This window comes from Ceratotherium simum, chromosome 23, assembly GCF_057802395.1.
Source record: "Ceratotherium simum simum isolate JZ-2026a chromosome 23, ASM5780239v1, whole genome shotgun sequence".
NCBI classification, from domain to species: Eukaryota; Metazoa; Chordata; class Mammalia; order Perissodactyla; family Rhinocerotidae; genus Ceratotherium; species Ceratotherium simum.
In genome coordinates, this window is record NC_141922.1 from 355,563 (window position 1) to 382,988 (window position 27,426).

Here is a 27,426-nt window from a genome sequence, read left to right on the forward strand (position 1 = left end):
ATTGTGTATTAACTGAGTGTGCACAGCTTCCTGACGCAGACTGGGGCACCTTGGTTCTTCTCTGGCTGCGTCTACAGTTTTCTCTCTGTGTCTGGTTCTCAGCGTGTCGCAGTGTTCCTGGTGTGGCTCTTATATGACCCGTCTCTGGTGCTTGTGGCACTTGAGTTGTTGGCTTGAGGTGTCTTGTCAGGCTCTGCCCCACTGTGCATCTCTCGGTTGGGCTGTGGTGACTGTGGCAGACCTTCTTACGGTTTCCCGGCCTCTCTGTTTTCTACCCTTTTCCTCTCTGCTTCCATTTGGATCCAGTCTATTGACTTTTCTTCCAGCGTACTAGCGATGTCTCTGCAGTGCCCATCTGCTGTTAAGCCCATTGGTGGAGTTCCTGGTTTCAGTTTTTATATTTTTTGGCTTTCAAATTTGCATTTGAGCGGTTTCTTTGAATTCTAGTTCTCTGGTGAAATTCTTAATCTTGTTATCTGTTTTCATGAATCCATTAGTCACGTTTATTTTGAAGTCCATGCCTTGTCCCATAAGTTCCAGCTGCATTGGAGGCCCCACTGGAAAGACTCTGAGGTGCAGCCCAGCCACGCAGACGCTCAGCTCCTGCCTGCCTCTTCTGCGTATGCTCAGGCCCAGGTGGTGGGTTGACACGCGTCTCGAGGCCCACTTGAGGAGATTTCCTTCCCCTAGGGTCTCCCAGGGTCTTGGCCCCTTGGATCCTGGCTGTTTAGTAGCATTTCATTGCCTTCAAATAGATCTCTTTAAAAATTTTTTAGGCCGGCCCAGTGGCGCAGTGGTTGGGTTCGTGTGCTCCGCTTTGGCGGCCCAGGGTTTGTGGGTTTGGATCCCAGGCGTGGGCCTATGCACCATTCATCAAGCCATGCTGCAGCGGCATCCCATATGTAAAGTGGGGGAGGGTTGGCACAGATGTTAGCTCAGGGCCAATCTTCCTCACCAAAAAAAAAAAAATTTTTTTTAATTTAGTTTTCTCGTTGTTCTCAGCAGGAGTTTTGGTTGCTGAATGCTCTTCCATCATTGGATGGAAGGTGTCAGGTGGACATCTTAAAGCTGGAATGCGTGTGACCTCTAGGGTCTTCTCACCTCGAGATGCCCCTGAAGGAGCGCCCATTGAGGCAAAGAAAACCATGTGACCAGTGGTGTGGAGGATGTGGGTTAGCGGGCCGCCAAGGGGCCCAGTGATGGATCACAGCTCTGCGGTCTCTGTGAGGATTCCACCAGCTGCCAGTCACTTGCAGTTTCCTCCTGGCCTTTGCTGTGGGAATCGCAGCCCCTGTCTTGAGCCCGCTCTGCCCCCGGAGCAGCAGCTGGGCCACGTGATTTGTGCCAACGCAGTGCGTGTCCTGGAGTAGGAGCCCTCGCCGCTTTGTCCTGTGTCATGAAAACATCTTGTCCTGAGAGGAGCCGCATCGTGGGAAGACCGTGGAGCAGGGCTGCGCTGGTTTGGGCCATCGCGTGGATTGAGGAAGAGAAAACCAGTCCTTGAGATTTGGGTTGTAGGTTACTGTGGCACAGCCTCTTTGGGGGAGATGTGCCCGCTGACTGGTCCTCACAGTCTGCAGAACTGCTGCCCTTTTGTGCGTGTGCCAAGGAGGGAGCTGGTGCCTCAGTGCCCAGGGGTGGCAGCAGGGTGGTGACTGCAGAAGGATTAGTCCAGTCCACATTTCTGATATGACTTCTATGACTAATACAACTTAAACGCTTCAAATTTTGAATGATTCTGCTAGCAAACAGTCCAGACTGTTGAACCCTGGCAGCTGTCATCTCAGTCAAAATAAACCCTTATTTTATAACCAGCCAAACTAGCCTGTCCTGTGTTTGCATGACCCTGGCAGTCTTGCCTTGGTCTGGGGGGCCCTGCAAAGCTTCCTGGGGTCGGAGCCTCGCTAGGGGGCTCTCTCATTGCCCACGTGGTCGTCGTGGTCGCCGCCGGTCAGGATGCAGTGTGAGTTCAGGGCTGGGCAGACGCTGTGCGTCACGAGGAGGCTGTGGACAGCGGAGCTCCAGTCAGCGCCCTAGGACGGGCAGGCTTTCCTGGGGCCAGAGTTTAGGGCCTTGTGCTTGGATGGTAAAGCTGACCTTCACTAGACATGGGACTTCAGTCAGCTTTGCCAGCCCCACAGCAACCCTTTGAGGTTGGTGCCTCCCCATTTCACAGAGGGGATGTGGAGGCAGGAGGGGCAGTGCCTGGCCCTGTGGCTGGTGTGCACGGGGCAGTGCCTGGCCCTGTGGCTGGTGTGCACAGGGCTGTGCTGGGAGCAGGCCAGTCGCCCTGAGCCTGTACTCGCTCTGCGTGCGGGGAGTTGGGGAGGATTGGTTGGGGACTAGAATCAGACGGATTGAAATCTGGAGAAGGTTAGGCTTCAAATGGCAGCCATTATATGGTTCCAGGGAGCTGTGTGACAAAGGTGAGCTCTGAGGGCTGAGTGCAGCAAGGTAATTTAAGGTGGGTAGGCAAAGAGACAACACCAGAGCTGGCTGAAAGTTGTCATATTGACAACTTCATACCTGCCTTTGATTATTGAAGGAGAAAGAAGGTCATAAAAATGATCCTAAGACTTCAGGTTAGCATTCCAAATGGGGAGGAAGCATGTGGGGCAGCCTGATGCTCGCTCGTGCGCCATTGAGGGTTCTTCCAAGGCTGTTTGAAAAGTGGTTGGATGCCTAGATCCTCTCCCTCACTCGCTGAGGTTGACGACTGCCCCTCCCCTGTCCCGGGAGAAGTATGAAATCTTTCCTCCGGAGAGAGGTGACAGAGGTAAGTGGGGACTCTGGCACCAGTGAGGATGGGGTATATGCCCAGGCTTCGGTGGCCAGGCCTTTCCCTCTGCACCAGCTTCTTTGGGGGGGTTCAGCCAGCCAGGAAGAGCTGGAGAAGCTTACCAGGGACCCCAACCATTGGCCTAGCACATGGCACTGACCAGGCATAGATTTGGAGCCAAGCTTCTAACAGGAAGGATGCAGACTAGCTTGCAGGAAGTGGAGGGTGCTCAGGGAGAAGGGCATCGTCATATCTCAGACGGGAGAAGACTTCATCCATGAGACAAGGCAGGATGTTATGAGAATGAACACAGAGCAGAATAAGGACGTGAGAGCAGGATGGAAGACTCGTGAGATGAGCAGGTCAATGAAATGGATGAAATCATCCGAAGAAGAGCAGGAAGACAGAGACAAAATGAGGAACCAGAAAGAACAGTAGAGGCCGGTCTAGGAAGCTCAGCATCACCATAGCAGGAGGAACGAGGGAATGGAGGGTGGCCATCCACAGAATGACCCAGCAAACTCACGAGGGCAGGAGGAGCCCGAACAGGTGTGGGGGGACTCGTCAGCCACCACACGGGAGCAGGGGAACCTTAGAAGCACTTCCGAAACTCTGACAGTGAAATCCGGCCCAGCCAAATAACCTGTCAACTGCCAACGTAGAGGGGGCCAGCCCGGTGGCACAGCGGTTAAGTGCGCACGCTCTGCTTCGGTGGCCCGGGGTTTGCAGGTTTGGATCCCACGCGCACACCATGCGCTGCTTGTCAAGCCATGCTGTGGCGGTGCCCCATATAAAGTAGAGGAAGATGGGCACAGATGTTAGCCTAGGGCCAATCTTCCTCAGCAAAAAGAGGAGGATTGGCATTGGGTGTTAGCTCAGGGCCGGTCTTCCTCACACACACACACACAAAAACTGCCAGTGTAGAAAAAGTATTTTCAGACGTGTACATTTTTAAAAATTGACCTCCCACCTACCCTTTTTCAGGGAAAAAGGTCTTGCAGAGGGAGGGGTGCTCCCAGGATAGCAGGGCCCCAAGGGCAGAAGAGGCAGAGCACCGAGCCCTGCCCGGTGTCCAGCTGGGCACCTCTGTTTGCTGGGACTGCAGGGTTGCCCCCTCCACTGGCTTGTCCCGGGTCCTCTCCACCTTCTGGGTTAGTCGCCTCCACGTGGGTCCACACTTCATTGCGTTTTGGTTACACCGCATTCCATGTGCGCCCAACTGCCTGCCCCACCCCGGTGTGTGCCCTGAACCGAGGGTGTTGCCTCGAGGTTGCAATGGCTCTCCCCCCACCGGTGGCCCTGACCACATGTGTCCTGGTGGCCAGACAAGGCCTGAGCGGGTCAGGCCCGGTGAGGACGGACGTCTGGGCTTGGGGAGGCATTGGAAGACAGTTCTTGAGAGCCCAGTTGCTTTCTAGACCTACATTCAAAGTAGACAGGCTGCTCGTGTGAGAACTTGCAGAGTGTTGGTGGGAAGAGAGGTCACTAGAAAGTGGTGGAAGCCTTTGGAGCAGTCCCTGTGCCCGTATGCATCCCCATGCTGGGGCTGCGACTTGGCCGTGACCTCCAGCAGGCTCCTGCCTGTCAGAGCTCCTGCTCACACCTCTCAGTAAGAAGAGTTTTAGAGTTTTCAGCCAAAATCAGGCCCATACCCCACCACAGTGCCCTCTGCCCACCTCCGTCATGTTGCCTTCCTGTACCAACTCTACCTTCCCAGTGCACACCTGCTGTTAGTTTTCACAGCTTACAAACAAACAGAACAGCTCTTGACCTCTTCCCCCAGGCTACCGCCCTGCGTCCCTGCACCTGGCCTACCTGTGCCTGCTGTCCTTCTCCATCTCTTGATCCCATCCCCTGCTGCCTGTCTCCAGGCCACCATCTCCTCCCTGCCCCTCCAACCCCCCTCAGTCGTCTCTGCCAGTTCATCTCACCCTACTCAGTGCCCAGCCCCCTCAGTGAGCCCATCCACTCGTGCCTGTAAACACACTGATCAGGAAAAGTGGAATTCCTGTTAGGTGCATATTTCTCCTAAATTTGTATCCAAAACTGAGACTGCTTCTGGAACCACAGGTGCCTATGGCTGACTAGCTGCAGGACACAGAGTAAATGCCTTGCACCTCACCTGCTGGAAACCCCTGCTGGTGGCAGCTTCCCCTTCCCCTCAAGAGGGCCTGTCCAGCCCCAGCCTTGGAGGCACATTACCACTGTGTCTCCATCCTTCCCACACCTGCCTGCTGCCCCTGGTTCAGCCTATGCCTGCCCCCTGGGTTGTCGCCTGTGTGCCTCACGGGGCCGACCTGTTAGGGGCTGTGCACGGGGTGCAGTGAAAGGGGAAGCTCCCTGACACGACACCACAGAGACAGGATGCTGTGACCCGCATGCTCTGGACAAGTGGGAGACTCGTACCAGTTACTAAGAAAGAAAGATCCCACAGAGAAGTGAATCGACACTGCTCAGGAGGAGCTGCCTGACTGCGAGGGACAGGGCAACACAGGTGAAATCTTGAGGAGCACGTGCGTCCCGTCCGAGGAGCAGCAGCCCAGTAGTTTAGCAATGGGGAGTATTGGCAGGCGTAGGGAAATGGGACCCTCATGCACACGATGGGGGAGCTGAGATTAGAACAATGCGCAGCAGAGAATTTGGCCCCTGCAGTCACTTGGAAGGCGGGTCTGTGTGTGTGGGCCGGCTGGGTCTGCTGCATCCCTAGGTGCTGGTTCTGTTGTCTGCTTATCCTTTCAGTTCCCAAGAGGCATCTGAAATTTCCCACCATGGCTGTGTCTGTGTCTGCTTTCAGCTTCTGCTCCACCCGTCTGAGGCTGCGGCGTCCTCATTTGTCTTCCGTTTGGTGGCCCTCTGTCGTGGTGGAGTGTCCCTCTCTGTGCATTGCTGCTTCCTGCTGGGCAGGTGTGGGAATCGCCATACCAGCTCTGCGTGTTTCTGCTCGTCTTCCTGTCGCTCACTTCCAGCCCTTCACGCGTCTCCTGCACTCGCGGTTGGGTTTCTTTCACCCCATGAACATTTACTGATGACTGCAGTACGAGGGGCTGCCCTGGATGCTGCCCACCTCGAGGGCTGTGTGACATAAATGGAGCGAGAACCTGGGCGCCCACCACTGAACACTGGGCCGCTGTGCGTCTCCCCAGGTCCCAGGCCCGGCTACGACTCAGGAAGCAGCAGCAGAAGCTCTTTGAGGGAGGATGAGCCCCCTCCTTACTTTCCTGTTGCTTGTGGCCTGGGGTCAGCTTGCTGCGAACCAAGGCCCTTGGAGAAGGGGCAGAATTGGAGACTCCTTCTGCTGTACCCCACCCCCCTTTCCCCTTCTCCCTGCTCCTGACAGCAGCAAGTGTGTGTGCGTGGGGGGGGGGGGGGTGGTGATCAAATAGCTTCAGGAGGGCTCTACTGATCACCAGCTACAGCGCAGCCTTAGCAGCAATAAGGGATCCACTGTCCCTTCATTTGGCCCCTTCATGAGGGCCTTGGCTTCAGGGATGGCTGGATCCAGGCGCCAGGTAGTCTTTCTTCTTTCCCCCATGTTTTATTTCTGCCTCTTTGTGTTTTTCAAGAAGCCTCTCCCCACTGGGGACAAAGTGGCCCCACAGTTGCAGGCCCCGAGCCCCAAGCTGGTGCTCCTAGCAGGTAGGGCGCTGCTTCTCCTGCAGTCAGAGGGGACATCTGGCTGCCTTGGCACTGTGCCCATCCTGTGGGCCAGGGTGTGGGTAGGGCCACTACTCAAACACTTGAAGGGCCCCAGGGAAGGGGGTCTCGTGGAGGATGGGAGGCAAGAGAATCTTAGACGGGGCCGCAGTCCCTGTGGCGCTTGCCGGGCCCAGTGGGAGCAGCGGGAGCTTTGGAGCTTGAGTTCAGACATTGGTCTTTTCAAAATAGTACCTAGGAGTTCTGCCTTGTAAGCCTCGTTTTCTGTCCTGTGAAGTGAGGAGAGACGCAGCTGCCACCTCTTTGGGTGCAGAAGAGGGAAACGGGATGGTTTTTGCACAGCTCTTGCTGGGCATTATACAGTATACAGTAGGCGCTCAGTAAGTGACGCAGCCAGGGCAGGGGTGATGCCGGTTTAGACTCTTAAGTCAGAAGCAGTTTGTGGACGTCTTCATGGGTGCTTTGAAACAGATTAGAATGCAGTTTGGTGTCTGCATTAGAATGGTGTCTGGGGGGGATGTAGCACATCACGCTCTAGTCTGAGCCCAGTGAGTTGGGGGTCCACGCTCCCTTGCCTTCCCCGGACCGCGTAATTACTGATGGGGGTGACTGCTGTTGTACATACAGAAGGCTCTCTCTGTCGTGAGTCACTCTCCCATCAAACCCACAAGCTGGCTGTGCATTGCGCATTGAGTGCAGATAGCCCACCCTGACGGTCGACATTGCTGAGTTCAGTTATTTGTGAAGCTCGGTGGTGTGGCAAGCAGACCAGGTCAGTGTATTGGAGTGACTGCGTGGTTCTAGGTTTCCTTAGAAATCAGCGGGAGCTCTGCGTGGCCGGTCGGCTCCCTCCGAGCAGGTAGCTGTGGCCCTGCCTGTTGGTAGTACATGGTTTTCCTGTCAGCTTTCTGGTCCCCTTGATACCGAGAAGCACCGTGATATTTTATAGCTGCGATGCCTGAGACTGCTGGCTCTGGGAGCACGTCACATATGCTCCTTTTTTCCATCTGGCATGCTGTTTTCATGACCGCAGACGACTGATTTGAAGCCCAGGTCCTTTACCGGGAGGTGTTGTGTTGGTTCTCTCTGCTCATCTGCCCGTTGCATGCATTGTGGGCGGGGACTGTGGCTGAGCAGCTTGTCCTTTGACATTTGGTGAGAACTCGCTTTATGCCCTGATGTGTGGTCAGTTATCAGGAATGTTCCACGGATGGTAGAAAAGAATCTGTGTCCCGTGTGCCCCCGAGATGAAGCCTGGTTAGCTGTGCCGTCTCTTCTTCCTCACAGATGTGAGAACCCCCACTGCACGGTTGGCCGCCCGGTTTCTTGTTCTGTCGGTTTGCTTTCTGCGCCTGGAGCTGTGGGCGAGAGTCACTGCGTCTCCTGGGCCGGTGGAAGGCCTATTTCTAGCAGCGCCTCTGCCCAGCATTCATGGAGCTGCACCAGCTTTCTCTCTGGTCAGTATATCTAGTCTGTTGTTGACTTTTTGAATTTCACATCCTTATGTTTTAAATCTGTCATAAAGCGTATGTCAGTATCTTTAAAACTCTGGTCTGACAATCTTTGTCTTATCTAGACTGCTGGTCCATTTACATTTATTAGGATTATGATGTTTGAATTTATTCCTTACTTTGCGCTCTTTCTGTCTTGTCATTTTGGGACAGATTGCTTTTTTTCTCCTTTCTTAACTTCTTTTGGATTGATTATTTTGTTCTAGTTTCTTTTTTCTCCTCTACTAGATTGGAATTCGTTCACTCAGTTTCCATAGTGGCTGCCCTGGGTATTTTAAAGATTTTATTTATTCATTTTTTTCCCCCCAAAGCCCCAGTAGATAGTTGTACGTCATAGGTCCGCATCCTTCTAGTTGCTGTACGTGGGACTCGGCCCCGGGTTGGACGGAGAAGTGGTGCCTCGGGGCGCGCCCGGGATCCGAACCCGGGCCGCCAGCATCAGAGCGCGCGCACTTAACCGCTAAGCCACGGAGCCGGCCCAGCCCTGGGTATTTTAATATATGGAATTCATTTATCAAAATCTAAGGTTAATCCATACTTTTACTCTCCTCCAAACAGTTCAAAGATCTTAGAACATTGTGAGTCTGATTACTTCCATCCCACCTGTAGGCCTGACCTCTCCCTCTCCCGGCCAGCAGCACCTGCTTCCTTGGGGCAGAGGGGTTGGGACCAGGTTTCCTCGGTGGCCGCAGCCTCGGGGTGTCTGGGAGCAGGTTTATCCCCAGGGCCCATCCAAGGCTGTGTGTTCCCTCCCCTGCCTCTTCAAAGCTGTACAAATGCTCAAGATTGGCTGCTGGCCAGGCCCTCGGATGCCAGGTGGCAAAGGGATTCCTTCATTTCTCCTGTTCCTGGTTTTACTTAGTTTTTGCCCTCTGAGATTCTGAACTGTCTTCCCAACTCATCAGTGGATTTAGAACATTTTAAAAATAGTTTAAAACTCTCATAATATTGTTTGTTTGTTCTCTCTTGGAGGGTTGGTCAAAGCTATGTAGTTCATTATTCTGACAGAAATGTAAGTGTTCACTCCAAAAATGTTTATTTCCGGTCGGTGCTGCGGGCTGGTCTCCTTTGTCAGGGTGGGAGCATGGCTCCTTCTCCTAGGGCACTGTCACCTTTCATGGCCACTCCTAGTTCTCCCGTCGGTCTGGTGGGGCTCGGCCCTTCCAGGAAGTCACTGTCCCTTCTATTGCTGGGATGTGGCAGAAAAGAGCCTCTGACAGTCAGAGGTAATGAAATGTTTCTCGAGCTTATCAGCAGTTTTCTGGAACCTCCAGTGAGTAACTGGAAGGGACCCCCCCAGAAGCAGCGAAGCCCCCTCAGGCCCACTCATGACAGAATGGCGCGGCCCCTGAGGCCCTGCTGCGCCAGGGCCCTGTGCAGACCCCAGAGGATCCGTTACCTGGTGGCTGCTGCACCATCTGTAGGTGTGCCAGGCTCAAATCTTCTGTGTTTTCTGGTTACATGCTTTTCCTAACGTTTTTCTGTCCTGCTTTCCATTGGATAAATAAAATAGTTTCTATTTTGTTTTATTTTCTTCTGATACTTGATTAACATTTCATCATACACTCTCTGTGAGTCCTCCTAACGGAGCCTCTCGTTGCTCTGTTCTCCTCTTGGGCCTGAGAACTGACCCTTCGTGGTTTTGACTGAAAATGTTGTTTTATCCCTTTGAAAACCCTGAACGTGTGGTTTAGCCCGTGGTGAATGTCTTCCCACTTGCTTCCCTGCTCGCTGGCCCTCCCTCCTTGCTCAGTAACATTCGTCAGCAGTTACACTCACGGGGTCTGTGGGTGGGAAGTTGTGCTATTGCTTCTGTGTTGGAAAATGACTTTATTTACTCCTATTTCTGAAAAATAATTTAAGCAACCTTAGAACCCCATGTTGGTTGTCCTCTAAGTTCTGTGGGTTTCATTTTCCCATCACGTGGATGCAGACCTGTGGCTGCTCAAGAAATGCTCCACCTCCCCTCGTCAGTTGCCTCTTCGCTGGGCTCTGTTCAGCTGCGTGGGTTTATCTGATTGTGGGAATTGGCAACCTTTGCATTCGCGAACTGTCTGCTGGCCTTTCAGCCTTAGGGGATGGTGAAGTACTCAGGAGGTAGCAGGCTTACGTTCTAGAACACAGACTTCCTGAGAGTGAATCAGATCACCGGCAGGATGTGAGAGGATGCGCCAGGCTGGCCCTGGGGGTCCCGTGTGAAGGCGGGGAGGATGGTGTGCTTCGGCCTGAGTGCCAGCAAGGGGACTGTGTGAGTGGAACAGGCCAGGGGCCAGCAGGGGCAGGACAGCCTCCTGGCAGATGGCCCCTGTCTGGCGTTTTCTGTCTGGACAAGAAGTATCGGACAGAGGGTGCTGTTTAGTGTCCCAGTTGCTCACCCTCACCAAGGGCACCACCGGTGGCCGTGGGCTATGGGGAATCTGTCACCATCTCCTCCATGTCATAAGTGTGGAAGTTGCTTGTGGAGAGGTCAGGGGCGGGGCCAGGTGCAGGGGTGCCCAGGGTGGAGCATGTCCACCAGGGAATGAGGAGCGGCATGTGGGGAGGGCCATCCTGGACGCCAGCAGGCCTGAAGCCATCGCTCTGGTGAGCGCTGAGGGCTGCCTCCCGTGGCCGGCTCCTCCGTGCAGGAACTGCGCTCACACGCACTCTCACTTATGTGCACACGTGCTCACATACACGGTCAGCACCACCCAGGCTGCACATAGCCAGAGCCGCCGGCCTGGGCAGGTAGGATAGGCGCAGTCCCCTTGGCGCCCGCCCTGCTCTCACCAGGTGGGCCGGCCCACGAAGACAGGCTGGGGGTGCCTGAGCTCGTGCGTGATGAGTAGGTGCAGTGGGACCCTTGTCCGCGTGAGGAGCATTGCCGGCACCAGGAGCAGACTGCAGCTTCCTGGGGCTCGTTCTCCAAACAGACCCCCTCAGGAGCCAGCATAGAGCGTCTTCTGTTCCAGAACTCACATAGGAGGTTGGAATCAAGAACCTTCTCGCCCACTTGTGACCAGAATTTTCCCTTGGAGCCCTGGGGGAAGGGGGGACAGCAGGAGGCCGGGAGGGTGGTTTGGGGGCCCCCTGTAGCATGTTGTGTAGGCACCAGCATCTCGTCCTGCTCTGGGTGTGTCCCTTGCCTGCCAGCTGTCCTGGCCATCCCTCTCAAGGCTCTGAGCAGCAGCACAGGCCAGGTCTGCGCCAGCGAGTGACCCTGGGTCGCCATCTCCTCATCTGTGGGACAGGACTGAGCAGGACCTGCCTCCCGAGGTGGAAGGAAGGACCTAAGCAAGCCCCTCATGGTAAGGGTCCAAGAGGTGGACAAGCCTACAGCTGCTGAGAGCACAGCTGGCGCTGGCAGAGAGCAACTATTGTCGTCAAGTGAATCTTTCACACGTATTTACTGCCCCCGTTGTGCCAGGCACTCTTCAAGAGGCAGGGGCTGGGGGGCACTGAACAGTGAGGGGAACTGTCTCCTCATCCCCTGAGCAAGGGGCAGCAGAAGGGAGGGGAGTGGGCCCTTGGTCTGCGTGACAGCGGGCCACCATGTTCTGTGGCTCAGAGCCCAACTCTGCTGCACTGTGTTGTCTGAGGGGCTCGCACTGGCGGGTGTCTGCCCGTGACCTTGCCAAGGTGCATCTCTGGTGCCTTTCAAGGTAGCGAACCTCCTTCAAGTGAGGGGTCTGCGTGGAGTACTTTGCGGGGACTGGGTCAGGACAAAGCAGGGAATTTACGTATAGGATGGCAACATGACCCTGGGGCCAGGAGCGTCCTTTCCTAGCCTCCCATTAGTTGCTTCTGGAAACAGGCAAAGGTCCTCAATCAGGAAGTTGTGAGGCAAGTTCTTTTAAAGGCCCATAGGAAGTCACTGAGCAGAAGAGAGGGGCAGGGAAGGGGCAGACTCCGCTGTCTCCACAGCGGCCCACAAGAGGCAGGGGAGATGTGCCCTAGGAAACAGCTAAGAATTGGAGAAATACAGGTTTTGAGACTTTTTGAGAGACGTTGTAGTAACCACTAATAGAAAGGAAAACATTCTATTCTTTTGAAAATACGATTTTAAAAATAAGTACAGATGACAAAAACAGAACATAAAACTATGGGAAGGAAACAAAAGCAAGATAAGAGAAATAGCCTGAGCATGAGAAAAATGTTTCAAATCCCACTGTAAAAAGCAAAAGGCTCCCTTCAGATCCCGGGACCAGAGGCAGTCATGCAGCAGGAGGGGTGGGCGGGTGGGTGCAGGCGGGGCTGCCTGTACTGCTCTTTCCTGTGCTTCTGGTTGGCCTGCCATATTTCAGGAGTTTTATTTTCCTCAAGGACCCTCCATTCTCTCCTGGGTCGGGGGCAGGGGTGCCTCTTCTCTTAACCTCCCAGGGTTGGCCCTGTTGGCGGGCGTGTGTCCTGGCCGCATTCTCGCTGGCGCTGGCCTGAGAGGAGGGACAGGGGAGAAGAACCCTCCATAGTCGACCTGAGCTGAGCGGTTCCCTCCTTCCTCCGCCTATCACACTCCTGTGCCACTCTTTCATTCACAAGGAGACTTCTGTTAAGAAATCAGCACGTTATTTCATTCCACTTAGTGTTTGTTGGTTCACTGAGCAAAGGTCTAGGCACTGGGGATGCAGTAGTCAGTAGAAGGTATTATTCTAATTTAGTGTATTTTTAAACAATCACAACGAGATTTAAGTAATGAGAAAAACATTCTCTCCTGCAAAGTGCTGCCAGCACTCTCCTTCCATGATGGAGATCTAGGCCTCCCTCTGTCCTGGTGCCTGAGGTCACTGTGCCACCCCCAGACCCTCCCTCGCTGAAGCCCCCATGTTGCCATGAGGGGCTGAGGCAGTTGGGTGGTGTCTCCCACCACCTGGAGGCTGGGGCGCTCAGCCTGGGGGGGTCCGTGGGCACTGGGAAGGTGAAAGGAATGTTCATGTTTGTGTCAAAGCAGCCTTGCAGCACCAAGAGCTGCTGTCCCCTTGTCACAAAGCCTCTCACGCTGTGCTCCTTTCTCTTGGAGCCCAGTGGGCCGCACCATGCTTTTGGAGGGTTTTGGGAACAAGCCAGGACCCTGGTGTGGGGCTGTTCTCAATCACAGGCCAGCTTCTCTGTTCCAAGCACTGGCATGTGAACATGGGATGGATATTTTGTTTTCTCTAAATGGTCCCACAGGGGCCTCTGGTGTGGTTTGTTAGTGAGGGAAGCCCAGGAAGGTGAAGATTGCCGGAGCACAGCTTTGCTCGTGGTGCGCATGTGAGCAGAACAGGGCCATGAACCCCCGTGGGTCTGTGTGTCCTGACTGCTTGTCCTGGACCCCTCGGGGCCAGTGCTGTCCCCAGAGCGGCAGCTTTCCCGGTGGGTGCTGGAACAGCAGCACCACCTCAATTTTATGCATAAAATTGCATAAAACCTGCAATTTTATGTTGCAGCAAAGTGGCTCCTTTTCTATATGGGGTGTGGCCTGACATGCTTTCCCAGAAAGGTTTGAATCCATGACTTGCTGATGGGATGATCACAGTTTTGGCTGTGATTTGGCCTGTCCTTTGGAGGAGGGGAGTTGATGAGAACAGCTGCTGCAGGAGGCGCGAATGCGGAAATGACAGCCTGTCCTGTTCCCTGAGCGGGGAGAATGGGGCATTGTACCTCCAACTTAGAGCCAGGCTTTCAGAACATATAACTGAGAGGCGTTCATTGTTCAGAACTTGGAGAACTTATTAAAAACAGCATTGAGAATGGAACTTAGGCCTTCTGGAAATGATGGCTGAGTGAAGACTTGTTTATTCTACTTCCCTCCCTGCAACTCACTGAAATGAACAAAAAGAATGAAAAATAGGAAACAAGATTTAGTCTACAATCAATCTAAGGAATAGCCATAGCCAGAGGAGGATGTCAGCCAGCCGGGGAAGAAGAGTGAAAGCCAAAGCCTTGAGCAGGGCGGAGTGTGTGTTTGACACAGAGGATTTTTAGGGACACCGTTGGCGGCATTTACTGGACAGAACAGGGTCTGTGGTTTGGGTGGGCCTTGGGAGGGAGATTAGCTGAAGAAGGAAGACTCAGGCACTCCGCCTGCATTTCCTGCATGATCCAGGTCTTAAGAGTAGAATGGGGAAGAAGGGAAGGGAAACCACAACTCGCTGTGGAGCTGCCGACCTCTGGCAGTTCCTCAGGTCTTGTTATCTGCTGGCTGCTCTCCTGGGATTCAGCTTCCAGCAACAATTTGGATTGTTGCTCGCAGGCAAACAGTCGCCTTGAAGGAGCTGTTGGATGAGGGCCTTCTGTGTGCCAATGGAGCTTGCCTTGCCACCTGCCCACCCGCCTCCCAGCACCAGCTGTGACCAAGGCCCCAGTGGTTGCTCAGAAACTTTGAGGAGACTCTCTTGCTGGAACTAGAGGGAAGAAACTTCTGGTGGTATTCGGGGTGTTGCTGTTTGGGGCACGGAGAGAGCCCACCTGAAAGTGCAGCCAGCCCGAGCAGAGGGTCTGAACGCAGACAGCCTGTCAGGTGAGGGTGCAGGTCTCCCTGTCTTCAATTTGAGTCAGGTTTCTGTCACTTGCAACCAAAAAAATGTCCTAATAGCAGAAACTCATTTCCAGAGAAGAGCATGTAAGAAAATTTGGCAGTAGAGCATTCTGGAACAACATACCTGAGTTCAGCTGCCCTAACTCAGTCGCCTTCCTTATTAAAGATGAGTAGTAATCAGAAGCCAACATGGGACCCTATATAGACACTAAAAGAATGAGAAGAAAAAAGGAAATGAGCACAGTTAAACAGCTGGTGAAGAGAACATTTAGAAGAAGAATTAACCAGGAAACAGAACTTTCTCTGTATACTAAAAAATACAAAATTCAAGGTACATAAATTAGGAGAAAAGAATTCAAAGACAAGACAAGATAGCAGGAGAGAAAGTGAGCTGGCAGAGCTGAGGTAGGAATTTAAAGACAAAAAAACATTACACACATGAGAGCCGCATGAGCAACGGCAGATATCAGGATGGATACTGCTGAAAAAGAATCAGTCACCCAGAGGAGAGGCTCCTTGGGAAGAACATGCTACCTAGAGAAAAATAAACAAAAAGGTGGTCAGAGAGAAGATGCCAGAGCATCAGGGCTGCAGGGAGACCCGATGGGGGCCGTGGTGGGTGTTGGAGTCTGGAGAAGAGGCAGTGTGCAGGGTGTGAGGGGACGAGTAAAGCCGCACCTCCCTGGAGTAAAGGAGAGGCGACTTTGCACATTGAGAGGGTGCATCCTGTTTCTGGAAAAATTGGATACAAAATGGCCAGTACCAGGACAGGACCTGGGAGATTAGCCGAATCCTTTGTACAAGCCCAGCCCACCTCATTCTCTGCTCTGGAAAGCAGTAGAGGTAAGGCATCAAGGTGAGGGAGAGGAAAGTGTCCTCCAGGAAGTCACACTGAGCCGGGGTAACGTTCCTGTGTGGCACGCCCGGCCTCAGGAAGGGGTGCTCCACCTCGCTGAGGTGTGTCTGCTAGGTGTTCCACTCTGCAGCTGTGGAAAGAAGGTCGCGGTGGAGAGTCATGTTCCCCTCCTTGAGGGCAGAGTATCTACCTAGATTTTCCTTTTGCAGAGAGATTTGTCTCTTCTCCCCACTTTACTCACTTATTTGCTCATTTATGTCAGTATGGATTTGTGGCTGTTTATTTTATACTTTGGGTTATAATCTAGTATGACCTTCTCTTTCGCTGAGTTTGATCCAGCTTTGGTCCTCGGGAGCTCTTTCAGTTGTCTCCCTCATCCCTTTGACAGACCCCATCATTGTGGGATTTTGTTGTTGTTTTAGCTCTAACTTACTTTCTGGCTCTACAAGATCCTCCTGGCTCATCATGTCTGTTTCCCGTCTCAGTCATGTCAGCCATTTCTGCAAGGATTCCTGGTTCCTGTTACTGCAGAACGGTGTTAGAGCCGAGATCTGGGCACTGGGTATGCTAGCTGCTATGGGCTGTTGTTGCTTCTAGGCCCTCTGAGCTGACAGAGCCAGGAAATATATTTGTATATATTGACCTATGTATATATATACATACATAAATATTTCTAGATGTAGCCATCTGTATCTATATTACACTAAACTTGAGTTTCTACTGGTCTCTCCTACTCCAATCCATCACCACATGGATCATTGTAGACTCCTCCCCTCGCTTATTTGTAACCTTCTACTCCAACAGCGAGAAACCTGGCTCCCGCCATGTGCCATCCTTTTGCTTAATTGTTTAGTTCCAGGTTACACATGTAGCAGCATCACATTTGTAAACCATACTCCTGGGAACAACTTGATCCGCTAGAGCACATGCTCACAAGCAGTTCCTGGTGCCTTCAGTCTTACAGCCTCCACTCATTTCCACAGTGACTCAGCACATTTTCTCCCACCCCTACCCCGCAGTGAGGTTGTTTCATACATTTGTAATGCAGTTAGATTGTTTTGTAATATGTTGCATTCCATCCTGAGAACCCTTGACCTCCTAAATTATTTTCTTTTAAATTTGTATACATTAAAGTTCACTTTTTTTTGCTATAAAGTTGTTTTGAGAAATGCATAGTGTCAGGTATCCACAATGGTGGTATCATACAGAGTGGTTTTGGCACCCTAAAAAATCCCCTTGCTCACCCATTCAACCTTCCCCCCTCTCCTGAGTCACTGGCAGCCACGATCTTTTTACCATCACTATAGTTTTGCCTTTTCCAGACTATCATATACTTGGAATCATTCAGTGTGTCATCTAGAACAAACATTTCAAGTCCTGAATTATACAGTATGCCAAAGTAAATTCCAGGTGGATTAAGAAATGTATTTATTCAGTAAATGTTTGATTGGTTACTCTGTGTCAAGGATATAGTGGTTAACAAAACAAACATCATCTCTGCCAGCACGGAGCTTACCCTCTAGTGGGGGAGACAAATGAAGTATCACAGTTATAATAATTCATTTGTGTAACTGTACAATACTAGACAAAAGTACTTGGACCGCCACCTATGCACCAGATGGGTAACAGGATCAGATTTACCCTCCCACCTGGAACTAATAAAAAGCTGAACAATATTTATGAAGCCATGGTTTTCTAAACTTTGGGTAAGGGGCAATAAAGTACAGTGATTCCTGTGAGATGAGACTCTACCAAGATGAACGCAATGATTTCCCCAGCTGACTGCATTGGGGGGGGTTCCAGGTTGTGTTGTGAGGTGGCAGAGCCTGGGAGACTCCCCCAGTTCAGGAGGTGGAGCTTAGAGTTTGCAGGAAAGAGTCTCAGAGAGCAGAGAGCTGCAAACAGACAGAGCTTGAAGATGTGTAGAGGGTCTCCCTAAGTTTTCAGCAGAGTGCTGATCAGCATATGGGTATGAGTAAACCAACAGAGGCCAGGGAAAGAATCACCCAGAAGGATTAGAGGGAACGGCGCTCAGAGCTCTCACAACACTGTGAAGAGTGCCTTGTCATCAGGCAGACTGAAAGCCTTCATAATTAACAGGGCATTTGATAGACTACTCAGTGGAGACTAATTAGCCCTAGCATAAATGCTGATCTTGTGCCCCTACCCAAACTTAGAAGCAAAAACCAAAAGTTTCACACTGTTTCCAAGTAACTGTATCCCAAAACAAAGTTCAAGAATATTTATAGGAATACAAAAATATACAGCTTCCAAAAGGATAAAATTTACAATGTCTGGCATCAAATCAAAAATTACCAGGCATGGAAAGAAACAGGAAAATACAACCCACAATGCAGTGTAAAGTCAATCAAAACTGAGGCAAAACTGACTCACATGTTAGATTTAGCAGACAGGTCATTAAAGCAGTTATTATAACTATTTTCCATATGTTCAAAAAGCTAAAGGAAATATTAGGCACATTAGGTAGAGACATAGTGAAGTGTAAAGACAGTGAACTAAAAAAAATCCAAAGTAAACTTCTGGAGTTGAAACTAAGACGTCTGCATGCAGGGGCCGGCCTGGTGGCGCAAGCGGTTAAGTGCACGTGCTCCGCTGCGACGGCCTGGGGTTCACTGGTTCAGATCCCGGGCGTGCACTGACGCACCGCTTGGCAAGCCATGCTGTGGCGGCATCCCATATAAAGTGGAGGAAGGTGGGCATGGATGTTAGCCCACGGCCAGTCTTCCTCAGCAAAAAGAGGATTGGCAGATCTTCCTCACCAAAAAAAAAAAAAAAAAAAGTCTGCATGCAAAACACACTGGATGGGATTAATGGCAGATTAGACATTGCAGAAGAAAAGGTTAGTGAACTTGAAGACAAAGCGGTAAGAACTATCCAAACAAACAAGGAGAGAAAAAGTACTTTTAAATAAACAAAAGCAGAAAAGAGCATGACTGAGCTGTGGGACAACTGGCAGAGGGCTAATATTTGTGTAACTGGAGTTCCAAAAGGGGAAAGGAGGGACAAAAACTATTTGAAGAAATAATAGCTGAAAAGCTTCCAAATTTGGTGAAAACTATAAACCTAGATCAAACAATCTTAACAAACCCTATGCACAAGAAATATGAATAACATTACACAAGGCACATCTTAACTAAATTGCCAAAAACCAGTGGTGAAGAGAAAAGCAGCCAGAAAAAAAAGACATATTACGTTCAGGGGAACAAAGATACAGACACAGCACATTTCTCTGGAAATAATGCAAATGAGGAGACAATGGAGCAGCATGTGCAAGTGCTGAATGAAAATTGTCAAGCTGGAGTTCTATATCAGAGTAAGGATCTTTTTCAAATGAAGGTGAAATAAAGATATTTTCAAATATACAAAAGCTGAAAGAATTTAACACTAACAGACCTTCACTGCAAGAAATGTTGCAGGAAATCCTTCAGGCTGCAGGAAAATGAAACCAGATGGAGATCTGGATTTACACAAAAGGATGAAGAACCCTGGAAATGGTAACTACATAGCTAAACATATAAGATACTTTCTTAATATTTAAAACTCTTCAAAAGATAATTATTTAAATAAAGTAATAACAGTGTAGCAGAGTGGGGGGTTATAACATATATAGAATAAAATATATGACAAAAATGGCACAGAGGCCAGGAGAGGAGAGATGGCAAACTCATATACTTGACATGGTGTAATGTCACATGAAGGCAGACTGTGATGAATTAAATACGGACACTGTAAATCCAAATCATCTACTAAAATAGCAAAACAATGAATTAGGTACAACTGATAAGTCAACAGTGGAGATAAAACTGAATCACATAAAATACTTAATCCCAAAGAAGGCGGAAAAAGGGAACAAAGAACAGATGGGACAAATCAAAACCAAATAGCAGGATAGTCGACTTCAACCCAACTGTGTTGTCAGTCATAAATCTAGATGGTTTAAATGCCCCTATTAAAAGGCAGAAATTGTTAGATTGCATAAAAATGCAGAACCCAAATATATACTTGTTACAAATATAATATAAAGACACAAATAGGTAAACGTAAAAGGAAGGCAAGGGGCCGGCCCCGTGGCCTAGTTGTTAAGTTTGGCGCACTCGACTTTAGCAGCCCGGGGTTCAGTTCCCGGGCACGAACCTACACCACTCTTTGGCGGACATGCTGTGGTGGTGACCCACATACAAAATAGAGGAAGACTGGCACAGATGTTAGCTCAGGGCAAATCTTCCTCAGCAAAAAAACCAAAAAACAAAAAAAGGAAGGCAAGAGACATACAATCCTAACACTAATGGAAAGAAAGCCGGGTTGCTATAAATAACAAACGTACTGATTTCAGAGCAAAGAAAACTTCCAGGTAAAGATATTTCATAGTGATAAAGAGGTGAATTCATCAAGAAGACACTATAAATTTTATACACCTGAAAGCAGAACTGTAAAATACATGTAGCAAAAACTGATAGAACTGCACAGAGAAATAGACACATCCACAGTGATAGTGGGAGCTCTCAATACCACTTTCTCAGAATCGATAGAGCAGAGCGCACAGCAAGTCATATTGGCACCTCAGCCAGCTTGACCTGATTGACATTTAAAGAACACTCTGCCCAATAGCATGTTTTTTCCAGTGCATATGAACTATTTACCAAAGTAGACCATTTTTTCTGCGCCAGAGGTTTTCTGACAAAAATAGAGTTAAATTAGAACCCAATAAAAATATCTGGAAAATCGCTAGCTATTGGGAAAGTAAATATCATACTTCTGTATAATCCATGAGCCAAAGGGGAAATTAGAAGGCTTTTGAACTGGATGAAAAGGGAAATACAGCATATCAAGTTGTGGGGTGTCAGGAGAGCTGTAATCTAAGGGGAATTTTATAATACTGAATACCTAAATTGGATTAAGATTTTAAAAGGTTGCACATCACTGAACTCAACTTTTACCTTAAACTAGAAGAAGCAAATTAATTCCAAAAGAATTCAAAGAAAGGAAATAATACAGATCAAAGTGGAAATTAATCAAAGAAAGCAGGAAAACAATAGAGAAAATTAATGAAGCCAAAAGCTGTCTTTTTTCAAGATTAGTAAAATTGACAAACTTCTGGCCAGACTGGTTAGGTAAAAGAGTGAAAGGATATAAATTACCAATAACAGGAACAAAAGAAATGGCATCACTATAGATTCTAGTGATCTTAAAAGGATAATAAAAGAACAGTATAAGAACTTGATGCCAATAAGTTTGACAATTATATGAAACGGACAAATTCCTTGAAAGACAAAAGCCACTAAAGCTCACTCAAGAAGAAATTTAAAGCCTGGTTCTGTTTCTATTAAATAAATTCAATTTGTGATCAAGAACCTTCCCACAAAGAAAACTGCATGCCCAGATGGCTTCACTGGTGTGTTCTACCAAACATTTGAGGAAGAAATAATAGCAATTCTACACAAACTCCCAGAAAATTGAGGAGGGAATACTTCTCAACTCATTTTATTATGCGTGTATTACCCTGTTACCAAAACCAGACAGAGACATTACAAGAAGAAAAAAGTACACACCAATCTCCCACATGAACATAGATGCAAAAATTCTTAACCAAATTTTAGCAAATCAAATCCAACAATATATAAAAAGGATAATATGGGATTTGTCCAAGGAATCCAGGGTTGTTTTAACATTAGAAAATTATCAATGGACATCAACTATTGTGAAACTAAAAAAGAAAAATCATGTGTCTATTTCAATAGACACAGTAAAAACATTTTACAAAATCCAGCATCCATTCCTAATTTTAAAAGAACTCAGCCCACTGGGAATTCAAAGAAACTTCCTCGACGTGACAAGGGGCATTTATGAAAAACCTACGGCTGACATCATACTTAATAGTGAAACACTGGATGCTTTCCCCCAAGATTAGCAAGTCCACTCTTATGCATTCTATTCAACATCATACTGGAAGTTCTAAGAAACTAGTGCAATCAAGCAAGAAAAAGAGATAAAATGATCCAGACTGGAAAGGAAGAAGTAAAAGTGTTTGTGTTCACTGTTCACATGATCATCTATATAGAAATCCTAGTCCGGAAAAAAAAAAGGGCAATTAGAACTAGTCACTTTGTTTAGCAAGGTTACAGGTACAAGACCAATATGCAAAAACAAGTTACAGACACACCTTGGAGATGTTTCGGGTTCAGTTCCAGATGACCACAACAAAGCAGATATCGCAATAAAGCAAGTCGCATGAACTTTTTGGCTTCCTACTGCATATAAAAGTTATGTTTACACTGTACTGTAGTCTGTTCAGTGTGCAATAGCATTATGTCTAAAAAAACAGTGTACATACCTTAATTTAAAAATACTTTATTGCTTAAAAATGCTAACCATCATCTGAGCCTTCAGCAAGTCATAATCTTTTTGCTGGTGGAGGGTCCTGTAAAAAACACACCTGTGAAGTGCAGTAAAGTACAGCACAATAAAATGAGGTCTGCCTGTGTGTATTTCTGTACTAGCAACAAACAATTGGAAATGGCTTTATATTTTGCTAGCATCAAAAATATGAAATACTTATGGATAAATTTGACTAAATATGTGTAAGATCTGTACACTAAAACCTACAAAACATTGCTGAAAGAAAGTAGACCTAAATAAATGGAGGGATATGACATGTTATAGATTGGAAGATTTGATGCTGTTATGATGTTAGTTTTCTTCATATGGATGTATAGATTCAACACAACTGCAATCAAAATCCCAGCAGGCTTCCCAATTTTGTAGAAGTTGAGAAGCTGGTTCTGAAATTCATATGGAAATGCAAAGGACCTAGAATAATTAAAACAACTTCAAAAGTGAAGAGCAAAGTTGGAGGACTAACAGTACTTGATTTCAGACCCAGGCCATTTGGGGTCACCAAGACCTGGTGTCTGTCCCATATTGAAGAAGGCTTCCTGGAGGAGATGGTGCGTGAGGCACTCTGAAATGCGGAGGGCCTGTCAGGTGCATCGGGAGTAGAGATCTATGCCGACCAGGTGTGAAGGATGGGACAGGAAGTGAAAGGGGGTACACAGGTGGAAGTGGTTGATTTGAGTTGCTTTTCAGCTTATGGTAGATACTTTTTAGTTTTTCAAAATTTGACTACCACTACAGTGTTTTTATTATTTTTTCTTTGTGAGGAAGATTAGCCCTGAGCTAATATCCGTTGCCAATCCTCCTCTTTTTGCTGAGGAAGACTGGCCCTGGGCTAACATCCGTGCCCATCTTCCTCCACGTTATATGGGACACCACCACAGCATGGCCTGACAAGTGGTGAGTCAGTGTGCACCCGGGATCCAAACCTGCAAACCCTGGGCCGCTGAAGCGGAGCACGTGCACTTAACCGCTACGCCACCGGGCCAGCCCTGTGTTTTTATTTTTAAAAAATGTTGAAGCCATACCAGAAGGTTACCTATTTTCTCTCAGACAGACAAGAAATTAGATATACTGGAGTTTCATTTTTTAAAATGGCATTTCCATTAGTCTTCAGCATTTACGTAAATAGTTGTGTGGACATTTGAGTGGCAGAAAGGAGAAGGCTGGGAGCCTGTCCTCCAAGTTGGCCTTCTCCAGCTCGTGAACTGAGCAGCTCAGGTTGGACCTGTGGCGCTACAGTCCGTCTGGGCTTCAGAGAAAAAGTGTCTGCTTGGCCTGCAGTCTCTTCCCCTTGGGCCCCTGGCTGGCTGTGCCTCAACCTGGTGCTTTGAACCTGTTTTATTTCCCCTTAAATAGCACAGTTAGGGTCTGTGGATAGCCTCTTCTAGGGAGGGCCCTGGCCGGAGACCAGCTGGGAGGGGGACAGGAAGCCAGGAGGCCAGCACCCCCAGCAGTGCCCCTGCTCCTTGTTTCTGCAGACTTTTTACTGAAGTGAGGCATGCATGCAGAAAAGTGTAAGAGCACAGGCGTGAAGCTCCATGACCTTTTCTAAACCAGCACTGGTGTGAACGGTGCCTCGCTGGAAGTAGAGCAGCACCACCCCTTGGGCCCCTCCTGTCACTTCCCGGCCCGGAGGCAGCTGCTTCTGATTTCCAGCAGCAGAGGCTGATTTTGCCTGGTTTGCGCTTTATGTAAGGGAATTATCTTGTGTGCATCCAGTCATGTCTGGCTTCTGTCTCTCACACTCTGTTCAGGAGCTTCACCCAGGTTGTTGTGGGTAGACTCTTGCCTGCACTTTGAGTGTCTTCTGGGCAGACCCCTGTGTGCACTTTGAGTGTCCATTCTGCTGTGATGAACATTGGCAGTTTCTCATTTTGGCCGTCATGACCAGGGCTGCTGGGAACACTGTGTGCAGGTCTTGGTGAGCATATGTGTGAGCCTCTGCTGGCCTCCATTGCTAGAGGTGGAAGCCCTGGGTGGTCGGGCCAGGGGTGGATGTGCAGCTTTAGGAAATGCTGCCAACCGTGGTCTGGAGTGGGTTAACCAGTTTTCTGCAGCCCTGGATGAGCCTCCACATCCTTGCCAGCATGTGATAGGTTTTCTTTTCCATTTTCGTCATTTTGATGGGTATACTAGTATCCCATTATGCTTTTAATTAGCATTTCCCTGGTGACTAATGAAGTTGAGCGTATTTCCATGTGTTTATTAGTCATTTAGATATTCTTTTTTGTAAAGTGGGTGTTCAAGTCTTTTGTCCAGTTTTCTATTGGATTATCTGCCTTTTTCTTATTTCTAGGAATTTTTTATATGTTCTGGAACATGTCAGATTAGATACATACATATACACTCACCTATGCATGTGTAATGTACCGTGCATATTTTGCATAGCAAATAGTTTCCCACTCTGGACGTGCCTTTTCACTCATAATGGTGTCTTGATAAACAGAGGTTCTTAATTTTATTATCGTCCAATTTATTAATTTTTCTTTTGTGGTTAGTGGCGTTTTCTGTCTGATTAAGCTATCTGTACCTACGGTAAAGCCCCAAAGATTTTCTTCTACGTTTTTTCTAGAAGCCTATTTTTTTACTTTTGACATTTAGATCTACAGGTTGTCTAGAATTGAGTTTTGTGTATTGGATGAGGTAGGGATCAAGGTTCATTTTTTCCCCACGTGTATGTCTAGTCAACACAACACTATTTTTGAAAAGTCCGCTCTTTGTCATAAATCAGGTGACCCTGCGTGTGCCTCGATTGTTCTTGAGTGTGGCCCTGTGGTGGGTCATGCCGTGCACTTCGTGCCGTGGCCACAGTAGCGCCGGGTGGGTGGTGCTGGCCCTGTTTGGTAGCCAAGGACACTACATCTCGGGGCCTCAGGCAGCTTGCCTGTGGCCAGGTAGGGTGGGCAGGGCTGGGCCCCAGCTGGGGTTCAGGGGCAGGGCTCAGGGAGTGCGGAAACCCCGCTCAGGCCTGGGTGTTCCTCATTCTCGCCAGCGCACTGGGCTGTTATTGGTTCCTGAAGCCAAAGGTGTAATAAGATGTTTTCTGAATTTACATGCTTAGAGATTCTGCTCTCTCACAGGGTGGCGCCTTCCCGACTGACACTGGAGGGGGCATCCCGATGACCTGCTGACATCCGTCCACTTGGTCCTCAGGAAAGGGCTGCGATGTCCCAGACTCAGGACTACGAGTGTGAGAGCCGTCATGCTGGCACGCAGGAGCCTCGGGTCTCAGGGTCTAGCACAAGGTAAGGAGAGGGCTCTGTGTGCTCAGTTTCAGAGGACTAGCAGAGTGGGATGGAGCGTCCTCTTCCTTTGGAGAAGGACTCGTGGCTTGTTAATGAGCGCTATGGCAGGGGGTGAGCCGCTGTCCCGTCATCACGCCGCAGGACTGGGACCACTTTCCTTCAGAGGTGACTTGTGCATACTTCTGCGTTTGACGTCCCCTGGGGAAGCGCAGTCCCCAGGTGTGGCCCCACTTCCTGCCGTAGATGCTTGACCGAGGGAGCAGCTTCTCCTCACGAAGGTGGGCTTTGTTGCCCGGGCTGGACATCCTGCAGGCCTTGTGGCTGAGCCCAGCTCCTTATGGGCCCTCTGGGTATAGATCTGTACTGAGGCAATAGCCATAGTTCGTCATTTTAATTTTTCTAATTTTTAACTTTATTTGGAAATAATTCCACACTAACAGAAAAGTTGTAAAAACAAGACAGTGCACTTGTGTCCCCTTGCCCAGATTCACCCTGGGTGGCCGTGAGGTGCTTCCCCTCCCTCCACACACAGTGCTGTTCTCTGAGTCATCTCGGGATGGGTCATGCCAGTCACAGCCCGGTGTCTGCTCACGTCCCTCAGGACAGTTGTCACCGTGAGGAAATCTGCTGGTGCGAGGCTCCAGTCTCCTCTGCTGCCCTGTCCAGCTCTGGCAGCTGGTTCCCTGTCATCCTTTGTAGCATTTCTTGGCCCCTTTGGCATGCACTCACCCCACCAGCTCACCCCACTGGGCTCACATCTGCTGCATCTAGAACATTTCCACAGCCTTTCTCTGTCTTTTGTGACATTGACACTTTTTAAGGTAATAGTCACCCTTTTTTAAGCAGAGCACTCAGTGTGGGTTTGTCTGATGGTTCCTCAGTGGAACGCCGCAGCGGTGTTGCATCCTTCTGAGGCTCTCTCAGGCCCATGTCCACCTGCTGCTCGTCTGCTGTCCCTGGGCACAACGGCTCCGCCGTCCAACCTCCTCATGGTTTTGGTGTTCTGACTGTTTCTTAGTAGGTCCAGTCTCTCCTGGGATTGGCGCAGAATGCCGACTTCCCAACCCCGGCACTCCTCCCACATCTGCACCCCACAGGAGCAGGACCCTCTTCTCCCTTTTCATGTGTTCACTTGTTCATTCTCGGTGTGGATTCACAAATTCCTTTCTGTTTTACATGCTATGTAGTTCATTCCCGCACTTAATTTCTTTGGTGCTCATGTTGTTACTGAACACCAACACAGGTTTGTTTACCTGCTACATGGGAGGGCAAATAACTGGAACGCTTGTGAAGGAAAAAGGTTTATTATCGAAAGGCAGCCAGATGAGGAAATGGGAGTTAAAACTCAGATCCACCTCCTCGAAGGGAAAAAGGTAGGGGTTTTTATCTGGGGTTTTAGGTAAGGGAGGGGGAGCATGTGGCCTTGGGGGCTGAAGTTCTAAGAGTCCTCTGCACAGGCACAACTGTCTTTCATATTTCTTCACTGCATATCTGCAGATTTGGGGGTTCTATGTGTTGCATGCAGTGGATTTTTAGTCTGTGATGCCTGAAGTTTACAGTCAGTCATTTTAGCTTCTCAGTGCTCCTGCGAGATGCTCAGTCAGGCAGGGGACTGTCAGCAAGTTGCTCTCTTATCAGCAGTCCTCCTGTTCTGCAAGGCAAGCTCAGAAACTGTGGTTACTTTGTTTCCCACGTTACCCTTGTGGGTGCAGGCAGGGCATCACTCTAATCCAGGGAAATGTTAACTCCTTCATTCTTGGTTTCGGTGTTGCTCCAGACTGGGCTGGTGAGTTCCTCCAGGCTGGCTCCTGTCTCCCATGTGCCTGTGATTCTTGGAGCTTTCCTTCCTTCTGGCTTAACAACATGCTCCAGGCATCTTGTGCTGCCCCACCCTGGAGTTAGCTATTTCTCTGAGGAGCCCTGGTTCCTTTTAGGGAAGATGTACTGGAGGACCAGTCTGCGTGTGCGGTGTGTTCATGGCTTCTGCGGTGTGTTGGATTCCTAGCCCTTTAAGCACTGGCAGTCTAGGAAATGTATACACGAATGTGCACGTGAACATATACATGTGTGAACAAAATGCAGGCAGATTAGAAATGCTGAGTTCACACCATTACCTCCAATTCCAGTCCATTCCCATTCCTCAGTCATATCCCCTCTTCCTTGGTGAGAACTCTGCTCCCAAGAGCACCAGTGCATTTACTCATTTGCTGATCTGATAATATGTCCAAAATTGTTTCAGAATTGCTTTTCTCATTCCACTACAAACATGTGTGTATATATATATATATATATACACACGCTAAAAAAAGTTCAGGATTTATTTTCAGACCCCACGCACACTCCACCCAGGAACAGGAACAGCATCTGGCCCTGTGCATACACGTTCCTGAGATTAGTCCTTTTTCCCCTTTGTTGTGGTTGTGATGGTCCCTGAAATACAATTGAGTTCATTTGTTTTAGTTTGAGTTTTT

At 49.2% G+C, this 27,426-nt stretch overlaps 1 protein-coding gene across 8 annotated transcripts in view; it reads left to right on the plus strand.

Moving 5' to 3' along the window:
* The window catches only part of ARHGAP39 (Rho GTPase activating protein 39), a 152,630-nt gene that overhangs the window by 42,675 nt on the left and 82,529 nt on the right, over positions 1–27,426 (plus strand). For 5 of the 8 annotated variants that reach the window (XM_087447142.1, XM_087447138.1, XM_087447136.1 and 2 more), the window contains exon 2: positions 24,791–24,955. In XM_087447142.1, coding sequence (XP_087303268.1) covers positions 24,876–24,955 — 80 coding nt within the window. In that variant the 5' untranslated portion in view covers positions 24,791–24,875. Of the gene's footprint in view, positions 1–7,551; positions 7,891–24,790; positions 24,956–27,426 lie in introns of those variants that run through there. The other 3 variants (XM_087447137.1, XM_004442991.3, XM_087447140.1) reach the window with 3 other exon arrangements.